At 40.3% G+C, this 12,017-nt stretch overlaps 1 protein-coding gene across 3 annotated transcripts in view; it reads right to left on the minus strand.

Moving 5' to 3' along the window:
- Positions 1 to 12,017, minus strand: part of HEATR1 (HEAT repeat containing 1) — a 160,368-nt gene that overhangs the window by 85,529 nt on the left and 62,822 nt on the right. For all 3 annotated transcript variants that reach the window (XM_085851860.1, XM_085851861.1, XM_085851858.1), the window contains exons 13-14: positions 10,788 to 10,883; positions 10,607 to 10,695 (exon numbers count right to left, since the gene is read on the minus strand). In XM_085851860.1, coding sequence (XP_085707986.1) covers positions 10,607 to 10,695; positions 10,788 to 10,883 — 185 coding nt within the window. The remainder of the gene's footprint in view (positions 1 to 10,606; positions 10,696 to 10,787; positions 10,884 to 12,017) is intronic.

A 12,017-nucleotide genomic window follows, 5' to 3' on the forward strand; every position in this document is an offset into this window, starting at 1 on the left:
TACAAGCACCAAAGAAGAGGCAGAATAAACATCTGCACCTCAAATGGTATTCAAACCCTCACAAAGCAATAAAACTATAACAAGCAATCAAAGAATGCAGACCCTCGCCAGGAGTTGTTTTGTGTGGTGGTTGCGCAGTCTTACAATATGTATGATATTGACATACTCGCATTCCAATTGTACTGCAATACTTTATATATGTACTTGCATTGCACACGTACGTACTTTATAGAGGTATTCAGTTGAAAAAAAAAGATAATGCATACTACTGGCTACCACGAGATGACATCAGTGGCCTACATTGGCACATTCTGTGCGGATAAACAGAAAAACAAACGAGCAAAAACAGAAATCGGTGGAGTGGATCCCTCCGCCAGGCTGAATAGTTTACGTTTTGTATCACACTGATAGGCCGGATATCCATCCAGACCTGAACCAAAATCTAATCAATGTGTTCTTGTCACCTTACCAACTTATCCACTAAGTTTTGTCATAATCTGTCCATAACATTTTAAAACATCCTGCTCACAGGCAAAGAAACAGACAGGGGTGAAAACTTAATCTCTGTCCACCTTCAGTGAAGGAGGTAACAAACAGGCCCAAATGCAGTACCCTCTCCTATGGCAAGGGTAATTAATTAACATTTCATCGATCAGCTCGATTATATTAGTTTTACCCAGAATGCATTGACCGGCATTGATGTCACTTACTAGGCTAGTCGCTCAGGGCACATAACACAATTGCAATACATTTCTACATTGAACTAATGTTTTTACATGTTCTGGAATAAAAAAAATTCCATGTCAACCTTGAACCGCTCTTGTATTGACGAGGATAACAACTGCAATACTCAAATACATTAATACCTTACTTCTGATGGAAAACACGCATGACCAAGGAGAGAGTTCATAGGTGAGTCAGAAATCAAACTGAGACCGAGCAGCATAATGATAAATCCACCATCTCCGAGCTATACTTTCATTCGAAGAGCAATCTTGAGAAAAAGTCTTCTTTGCAAATGCAGAATTGCAAGATGCATCTTCTCATCTAATTACATTCAAGCTGAAAACTGAATCAGCACAATGCACTCTTATTTGTGTTCCAAATCCATCGGGACCATACTCTGTACAGAGCATTGGTGCTGTCGAATCAGTCTCCTAGGCTATTGGGCACAATCCTGGATGGGTCGCCACTCCGACACGGGATACTCGATTGGCTCAATCATCCTAGCAAGCTGGTACTCAGTTTGCCGACCTCAGAAGGATGACAGGCTGAGTCAACCCAACCTGGTATTAATTCAACAGCAAAGTGGGATTTGAACTCAGGATCCTCAGATCCCAAGCCCACCACCCTCACCATTAAGCCAACAGCAGGCATCAATGCCGGTCATCAAAAAGTCATCAAAGAGTCAAAAATTCAAGCAACACCAAGAGCTGTGATAATTATTTTTCTATACAAGATTGAGGCTCGAGGAAGAGCGAGGTGACATTCAACAAGGGAATGAACGCTCACACGAATGGAAAAAAAAAAACCAGAAAGAAAACAAAAAAGGAGAGAGGAAAGCTGGGGGGAGTTTGGAGTGGGGGGTGGGATAAAGTCGTATACAAGAATGAAGACTGGGTTACGTTAGGCATGGTTAACGGGGGTATACAATGGCATTGGAGTGGACCGCATGCTTGTAAACTCTGGAGGGGAAAAGTGAGATTTAGTCTAGGCACCCTGTGGATATACCCGAAACAAATTGCAATAGTTTTCGGACATTATTTTTCCAAGTCCTTATACATCTGGGAGATTCATATTCAAAATCTACCAAAATAAAAAGAGTGGAACATATTTTTAGGGAGACAGTTTAGCAGTACCCCCTTAAATTCCAGAAATTGTATCGGGTGAAAATACAAAACAACAGAAACACATCCAAATGCTTTCAAAATGAGTTATAAATGTTATGGATGAATCATATAGTCATATTAAATGTCACTATTAGTCCAGTTTATACAAACAACAAGAGTTCAGTAAAGTGCAAACCCTGTCCCGACCAAAAACGCGGATCGATTTTTACCTCAATACCGATGTACTTGTATTGTTGTCATATAAAGCACAAAATAGGCCAATGCACTCCAATTTATGTTATAATATGATATACATACAAATATCCATGACCATGATTCTTAAAAATGTGTAGCTCTGCAAGTTTTACACTGTGTGAGATCGGTTTAGAAATGATTTATTGATGTTTTTTTTTGCAGAAAGTCTGAAGTGAAACATCAAGATGGATGACTGTGTAATTTGCCAAAAAACAGTGTCAAGTGGAGAGCGAACTGTTACATTAACACAAAAGGGATGTGATGGTATCCTGAAAGCCAGCGAAGTCAGAGGCAAAGATATAACAGTCGAAGCTGGCCAGTCTGTCCATGTGAAGTGCAGAAGTGACTCTACCAACCCCAGATCAATCCTGTATCACAACAAATGTAAACTTTCTGGTGAACAGGATCATCATCTTCAGCACACACTTCGATCGAAAGAAACTACATTCAGTTATGACGAGAATTGTGTATTGTGTGGTTGTCCAGATGTATACAAAGGCAAGAAATCAGAACATACACTTATTCCTGTTAGAACAATGGATTTCCAGAACAAAATACTGAAGGCACGTGATGAGTTCAAGGGAGAATGGGCTGACATTGTAAAAGGGAGGGTGCTTTTTGTTCAAGACCTGCCTGCTGCAGATGCAGTATATCACAACATTTGTAGTGTTAACTTTAGAACAGGGAAACAAGTGCCAATCGTTTTTCAGCAAGCCATAGAGCAGAGAGCTGCAAAATGCAAGAAAATCAGTGGAAGTGGCAGACCCAAGGACTGGAAAAAATCCGAAGCTTTTCAAGCAGTAGTAGAGTATCTTGAAAACAATGATGACGAGCAGGTAACCATCAACGATTTGATAAGCAAGATGAAAGAATATCTCCAAGATACTGACAGAGAGCCGTACAGCTTTCCACATATGAAATCTGAACTAAAAAAACATTTCAGTGACAGAATAATCATCACAGAGCTCAATGGCAAACAAAATGTAGTAACATTTCACACCACCGCTTACAACATCCTACATAATTTTCATCAACAAACGATGCAAGACAAAAAGGATGAGAAGACCCACATAATTGAAGCAGCAGCTAAGTTCATAAAACAGGACATAAAAGACCTTGATCAGACCAGCAACACCTACCTATCCCACTGCCGCCGAAATATCAACAGAAACAGCACTGAAGTTCGTGCCACCATCCTTGCAGCAGTTGTTAAACACAATATTCTGTGGAAAAGATCGAAGCACCAAAATTGCTTCAATAGGACAAGCGATCATGCAGGCAACGTGGCCTCGTATCCTTCTGACACCATTACAAATTGGTTTGGGTGTTCAAATGCACCACGACTTCCAATCAAAATTTTTGGTGGATTCTTTATATCACCATGGGTTTTCCTGCTCTTCCAGTGAATTGAAGAAGTATGAAAGAAGTTCTTCAGTTGCACATGGCACAGAGATTCAAAACTTCAGTGCAAACAATTTTATACAATATTCTGCTGACAATGTTGACCACAATGTGAGAAGTATTGACGGCAAGGGTACGTTCCACGGTATGGGAATTATTGCTATGGTGACACCCGGGACAAAATTATCAAGAACCATTCCAAGAGTGAAAGTCACATCTGGTGATGTTGCTTCTGTTGGATGGATAAATGTTCAGCACTTCTTCTCAGAAAGAGATAGCCTCCAGTCTCTCCTCTACCAGCCAATAACAAACATTTTATTCCAAAACCACACGAAGTACTGCTGCAGTTGAGCCACACAGTCTGCCTCCAACATCAGCTGCAGCTAAATATCACAGCCTCAGAGTGTATAAACAGGTTCAAGTGTGGTTCGGCCATGGTGACCAAGTACCTCCAGATCAATGGGGCTGGAAAGTGAGTGAAGGGAAACTGGCCCCAATTTTGACTGACAATACACCAGCACCACGAAAGTTACTGAAAGTGATACGGTGTAATTTGAAACAGGGTGCTACAGTTTGAGATGTATCTGCCGAAAAAATGGATTGGATTGTTCCATGGCCTGCGGTGAATGTCATGGGGTGTGTGCAAACATTTCACTGTCGGCTGACACAGACTCGGAGGAAGACCCAACAGAGCGTTCATTCGAGTTTTACATGGCCGTGGCCTTCCGATGTTTCACAACAGATTCAGCTTCAATTGTGATTGTTTAACCCTGGTGTATACAGATGTACTTGATGTGTAATACTATGTTATATAATGTACTATTTAAAGTTACATAAATTTTATAAACGCGAGACTTCAATCTGTGAAATGTTTTTACCGGTACGTACTGTGGCCAGCCGCCCGTGGAGCCCGGTCACCGCCAATTTTACGAATGTGGAATCATTCTGACCCATATCAAGTATTTCTATAGGTTTAGATTATGTTTTTAACCTCCAGTGCAAATATCTGATGTTCCTGTCATATATTAAAACTATTGTTTACAAGACTGAAACGCATTTTTGTTATTTTTCATTTTCGACATTCAAATTTTTGAATTTTACGGGTGGGGGTAAGTTAAAAAAAAAAAAAAATGTTCCACTGAATATATTTTGGTAGATTTTTAATAGGATAGTCCCAGGTACATTAGGAATCATCAAAAACAGGTTTGAAAACTATTGCAATTTGTTTTGGGTTACCACCTTTTTCAGCAAAGGGTGCCCAGACTAATTGACCAACCTCAGGATATGTTTTTGCATCCTTTCCAAAAAAAGAAAAGAAAAGGAGAGACTGAAGAGTGCAGATAGTTAGTAGAGAAGCCTGAACAGCAGAGCAGGATTTGAGAACACGGGCACTCTTGCTATGTGGGTTTGTCACTGAAGCAGGGTGAAGGCCAGACAAAGCTTTTTCTACCAGGTGAGAAGAACAAAATCCGGTGGACTTTGGCAATGAGGACATAAGAGGTGTTGAGAACAAGATTTTAAGCCAAATACCAAATTGAAACATTCTGCCTTATTTAGAGCGATGTACTAATGCCATTTACGGTGAGGGAGCCGAGGGGATGGAGCATACGCTAGAGACGGACTTGACATGGCACCCCCAAGTTTTTCAGGAGCCAGAAGGGTGAAGAGTTCAGCATTGAAATTTGCAAAATGATGGGTTTCTGGCTTGCCTAAGGATGGCAGAGATGTCGATAAATCGCATGAGCCAAGTCTCAAGCCACCGCAGATTTACTTCAAACCCTTGAAGTACAAGCTATCAAGGAATTAAGACACAGGGCTTCATTGATTGCAATGTATGTTCTGCAAAGCTGTTTCGCTCAAGTTTTGTTTGTCAACTTTATACAGTGGACATTTTTTTGATTTGTTCCCAGAAAAAATTAATTTATGTTAAATTTACTTTTCACATCTGGTGTACCAACTTGAACACAGTGGCCTGTAAAAGTATTCACCCCCCTCCAAAGTTTCACATTTTGATGCCACCTGAGCTTATTTAATGATGCTTTCAAATCAAACTTTATAAACTTAGAGTCGTTTGTGAAGACACCATATATTAAGCTTTTTTTAAAAAAATGCAGATAAAATGTGAACAAGTTCAATTAACAGAGAAAATCAGATGATTCTCAGTTGCATTAGTCGTCAAACCCTTTCCCTAATTATTAACCCTAAATCACTTCAGGAGGAAATTATTTGTTTGAAAGGTTACAAAATAAATGTAATAGCTTTCACCTGTATGTAATCAGTGGTTTAAATTAAAAATAAAGCTCTACCACTTTCAGTGCCTAAAGTCAACACCCTCTTTTCAAAATTTTCACCTTATAACCTGGAATTAAATTGCATGAAATCAGACTTTTTTTCACCTTTATTTACACATCGTAACCCACAACTTCCAAGTGAAAAACAAATTCCACAAATTTCAGATAATTAATTAAAAATACAAAACTATAATATCTTGGTTGGATAAGTGTCCATCCAGTATGACTTAATACTTGGTGGAAGCACCTTTGACAGCAATTACAGCTGTGAGTCTGTTAGGATAGGTCTCGACCAACCTTACACACCTAGATGGGCAAGATTTGCCCATCTTCTGTTCAAAGCTGTTCAAGCTCAGTCAAGTTGCATGGGGCGTTGATGGGCAGCAATCTTCAAGTCATGCCACAGATTTTCGATTTGATTTAGGTCAGGGCTCTGACTGGGCCACTCCAGGACATTTATCTTTTTGTTCCTTAGCCACTCCAGTGTAGCTTTGGATGTGTGCTTTGGGTCATTGTCATGCTAAAAGGTGAACTTCCATCTCAATTTCAGCTTTCTTGCAGAGGGCAGCAGGTTTTCCTCTAGGATTTTTCTGTATTTTGCTCCATCCATTTTCTTTTCTATCGTGACAAGTGCCCCAGTCCCTGCTGAGGAGAAACATCCCCATAACACGATGCTGCCACCACCATGCTTCACAGTAGGGATGGTGCTCTTTGGGTGATGTGCTGTGTTGGGTTTGCGCCAAATGTAACGTTTTGCATTTAGGCCAAAAAGTTTCATCTTGGTTTTGTCAGACCTCAAAACTTTTTGCCACATGGCTTCAGAATTTATAGAGTGTGTTTTTTTAATATCTCAAATGCAACTTCATGTGGGCTTTTTTGAGGAATGGCTTCTTTCTTGCCACCCTACAGTGCAGGCCAAAGTTGTGGAGTGCTTGGGATATCATTGTCACATGCACACAGTGACCAGTCTTTGCCATAAAGGCATGTAGCTCTTTCAAAGTTACCATTGGCCTCTTGGTCTCCTCCTTGCTTGGTCATCCAGTTTTGAGGGACTGCCTGATCTAGGCAGGGTCTTGGTGGTACCATATGCCTTCCACTTCTTCATGATTGTCTTGAGTATGCTCCAAGACATATTCAAGGCCTTTGAAGCATTTTATACCCATCCCCTGATCTTTGCCTATCCACAACTTTACCCCAAAGTTCTTTTGAAAGCTCCTTGGTGCTCATGGTTGAGTCTTACATGTGAAAAGCACTACCCAGCAGAGGAAACCTGCAGGAACAGCTGATTCTACCCTGAAACGAGAACGCCACTCGGTATAGCGCATACTTCCAACATGCAATGCCTGATCCATGAGAACATATCGGGCCTAACACATTTTTGAAATATCATTCTATATATCGTTTTTGGCCCGATCTCTCAATGGTGAAAAATCACTTTAAAAATTCTAGGAGCTGGATCCGGATCTGTGTTGTTTGTCTGTGTACAGGATATCTCAAAAAGTTGTGGACAGATACGGATTAAATTTTTTGGACAGGTTGGGTGTGTGACAAGGACGAACTGATTAGATTTTGGGGAAGATACAAATCCGAATCTGGATACGATAATTATTTAGTTTTTAAAGTGATTCTTCACCATCGAGAGATCGGGCCAAAAATGATATTTCAAAAATGTAATGGGCCCAATATGTTCTCGTGGATCAGGCATTGAATGATCCATAGCACAAAGCTAAAGCCACAATGGAGTGGCTGAATAAGAAGAAGACTAAATGTTCTTCATTAGCACAAAGTTCTGACTTCTTTAGATTTATGGCAAGACTTGAAGATTGCAGTCCATCGACAATCCCCGTCAAACTTGGCAAAACAAGAGCAAAGAAGAACGGGCAAAGATTTCACCATCTCACTGAGCAAAGCTGGTAGAGACCTTCCCAAAAAATACTCAAAGCAGTCATTGCTGCAAAAGGTGCTTCCACCATGTAAAGGGCCTGAATACTTTTGCAACCAGTGAATTTTCATTTGTACATGTTTATTTTATTTTTCCAGGTATCCCTGGCATGTAACCTCCTTGAACTATAACAGTGTTTAGTTTGATCCCTTCAGTTATGAATAAAATTGTTCATTTAGAAAAATAATTTCTACATAATTTGTAATTCATCTAAATGTGACTATTGTTCAGGGTGAATATTTTTGCAGGCCACTATATGTTCATGAGACTAGTCTGTAACCTCAACTTGTGTTTAAATGGTTTACATGTAGAACCAAAGCATTGATTGTGGAATGGGAAAGATTTTAATTGACTTGTATATTTATTATGTACGTTAAAATGAAATGTATCACTTTGTTACGGCTGTGGAAATTCGCATTACACCATAAAGGGCCCTCAGGTGAGATATCTCGATAGGTACATGCGTAGTTAGCCCAAACCCGTTGTATAGAGGGAATTTATGCGATTCATCCGGGCTGCGACGCTTTGAGTTAGCCATTTTTTCTTTTCTGTCGTTATTTTGAACCAACCACGTCTCAACCGCCACCACACAACAACCACCTTAACCACCACGCCAGCCATCATCACCAACTACAACCACGCTCCAACCTGTAGACAACAACCACAACGCCAACCCTCACCACAAAAGACCCTCCACCACCTTCGCCTTTACCTTCACGAATTCATCCCACATCATCGCTTCGACGGCCATTCCCGCACCACCTGTGAACACTGAACGTCGGGCTGTCTCGGGCCCGTTCGGCGATTGGTGCCGAACGCACCGAGCCGCGAGCACGAATGGCGGCCTTTCCGAGGGGAAAATTCGGATCAGAAACGCTTCACGCCCACTTCTCCTCCGTCCAATTGGCGAGCGCGGGGCGGCTTGGCCCCACCTCCAAGCGTGTGTATGTGAAGTCCGTATATGCAAATTTTAGGATCAGGAGAGGTTCACGCCCATTTTTGCCCGACCAATGGCTGACCGGGGGGGGGGGCGGCGTGGCCCCGCTCCAATCGCGTCCTGATCCTAAAATTTGCATATTGGCTGCTCCTGCCGCCTATAAAAAGGCGAGCGCAAGGCGAATTGGAGCGAGTTGGGTTTTGGAGTTGCTTGGAGAGTGTCCTCGAGAGGTTGCTCTTGGGGACAAGGAGCGTTGCATTGGTGGAATTGAGTCGAGTGCACGCGGTGGAACTGCAAGCAAGGGAGCTCGGGTCCAAGGCAAGAAGGACGGCGGTCGGCGACGAGGTTGCGGTGTGGGGGATCGCTCGTCTCGTCGCGGGACCCAAGCCAGCCAGCCACTCCCCTCCCCCAGGGCATCGACGTGCCGAGATTCGAGTTACGGGGCCGTTCGCACGCCGGCAGGCGCGAATTCGCAACAACTTATTTACCTCAATTGTTGTCTGTTAAGACGCAGTACTTGGCTCAAGTGACTTGTTGACATCTCTGGTCAACTGACATATTTCAATAATCACAAAATCTTATTAATCGGGTCGAGACGTGCACGGGATTACCGATCATGGGCCAAGTTTCTTTGATTGAGCAGTCGGTACAAATGTTCATGGTTTGAATAAAGTTGCTTCACACGTAGCCACGATGGTAAGATTGGTGCTTGCCGCTTGGACGTGGTGTGTTGAATAAAGAGGGGACGCTCACTTTAACCCCAGAGTGGCAAATGGTATGCAACCAGGCAGGCGCGAGCGTTGGCACACACGGTATATATATATATATATATATATATATATATATATATATATATATATATATATATATATATATATATACATATATATATATATATATATATATACATATATATATATATATACATATATATATATATACATATATATATATATATATATATATATATACATATATACATATATACATATATACATATATACATATATATATATATATATATATATATATATATATATATATATATATATATATATATATATATATGTCGTCATTGTCAAAACCGCAAATGGCCACGACGAAAATCATGTCATATATTTTACACACCGTTTTTAAGCAATGTTTATTCAACAATTATTTTCGGAACATTGTCAACAAGTCATTATAAACTCAAATCGCAAGTCCCCAGACACCAAATCCCAAATGTAAATTAAATTTTGTCAAGTCCGAGACAAGTCGCAAAATTTTGCGACTCGTGGTTCCAGTTGTCAACTCCGAAGGATGGAAACACTTGTGACGAGGCTACTGCAGTCAAACGGCTTGCTTTCTCAACGTGGACGACTAAGCTTGGTTCGCTCATCATTTTGTGTGCCAAGGTCTGGTCTCTAGAGGATGGATAGGATAGCCACGTGGAGGACGGACTAATCAAAACCTGAAATGTCCAGTTACATGAGTTGGCACAAGTACAGTCCATCTCTTCTTTGTTTTCTCTACTCATTGTATACAATCTGCAGTCCAATGGCAGTGTACATGGTGAATAATGTTGAGATTTAACTGATGGTTAAATGAGACACTACTGAGTAAAAACAAACTCGGTATACGAGTTATAATGCATGACCCACTGGAGTGAAATCAACTCTTGTGGGTTAGCTCACATGGAAAAAAATAAAAGATAATACAGTACATACTGTATAAGGACTTGTCATGAAATGCATGGCAAAATACAGGAGACGATGACGTATTTTTGCCAATCTAACGTTTTGTCAGGATATAGAATTACCATACGAGATACTACTGAGCCCTACCATACCAGCCCTACCATTTTCTGACCTGGAGCGAACACTATGGGAGGAATGAGTTAAAGGAAGACATCAACAGAAATGACGAAGGTGCACAAAGGTTACACAGCAACCAGTGAAGGAAGGCATACCATTCAGGAGATGACATGTTCCTGGATCGTCGTCCAAGCCGCACAAGCGATGACACCATCATATCGATCTTGAACTTCTTTTGAAATTTCTGCATTGTATTTCAAAAACAAAAATAAATAACTCTCAAAGCCATTACCTACATCATACAAAACTCAGCTACCAACAAAGATCAATACCTACCTCCAGTACTCTTAGGGCCTCCATGACTACACCAGGAGAATCATCGCCCAGTCGGTCCAAGACGACGCTCTCAATAAAACCTTCCTCAAAGCCGACCTGCAAAATCCAATGTCCAAACTTCAATGATGAATAATAGAAACAAGACATTTGACTTAATGAGTGCAACATTATCGAATGCACAAAATCGACATGATGGTGATCAACCAACATATATTATAGCGAACTGCTTTCAGAAGCAAGGCGAAGCTGACGTTTCAGATGTTAACCCTTCGTGAGAGAAAAAAAAGCCAAGTGATGACACCATCGTATCAGTTTTAAACTTATTTTGAAGTTTCCATAATGCGAGCTCGACATTATTTATTTATTTTTGCTTTGATGAAGGATTAATGCCCAAAATATCAGCTTCTCCTTGCTTCTCACAGTGGTTAGCATACCTCGATGTCCTGTTAATTTTATTCATTGTTATACCCATCCGCTGACGGATCAATACTAGCCTTCACCTGCAACACTATCTAACTCTAATAACAACAAACCCATCAACTGGCCATCGTCCCACTCCCCTTTGTTGTAAATCAATAAAGTAATATGTGTTGGGATTATGTCTCATTTTCAAAGATATTCTTGCCCAAATTTGAAACAACAACAATAACAACAGTAATCCTTGGTTGTGCTTTTCATTTTTCATCCACAAGGCTTCAATTTTTATCAGAAATCTGCAGCAAGTGTACAAGCTCTTATTACCAACAAAAGTGTTTTCTTCAACTAAGTTCAAAGATGACAAGGAAATGCTGAGCTTTGAAAAACATTCAACAGCTTTAATCGACTATTCAAATGCTGGTATACCAATAATGTTCTTAACGTCACGACACCATTTAGTAGGATGGCCATTGTCCAAAATTATGCTTAAATTCAGTCGTCATCAATTTTTGTTAAAAAAAAAAAACTCAGCATTTGGTCTTAAACAACTTTTATTAGGGTACTCTTCAAGATCCAGGTGGTATGCAAATATGCCCAAATAAGGAATGACAGCACATTTAAACCAAATATGTTTGTTTTTTTTTATTTTTTTTAAAGAAAAGATTTTTTAATGAGTAATGTACACTTTTATTTAAAATCAAATTGGCAACGCAACTCTTATTTCGGTATCAATGGATGGTTTGCAATCCACCCTTTAATCCAATTCATAAGAAATTACAAAACAAATAATCGTTTTTCTCATGATCAATTATC

Source organism: Eptatretus burgeri, chromosome 13, assembly GCF_056783735.1.
Source record: "Eptatretus burgeri isolate ZD-2024b chromosome 13, Ebu_testis_v1, whole genome shotgun sequence".
Taxonomy (NCBI): Eukaryota; Metazoa; Chordata; class Myxini; order Myxiniformes; family Myxinidae; genus Eptatretus; species Eptatretus burgeri.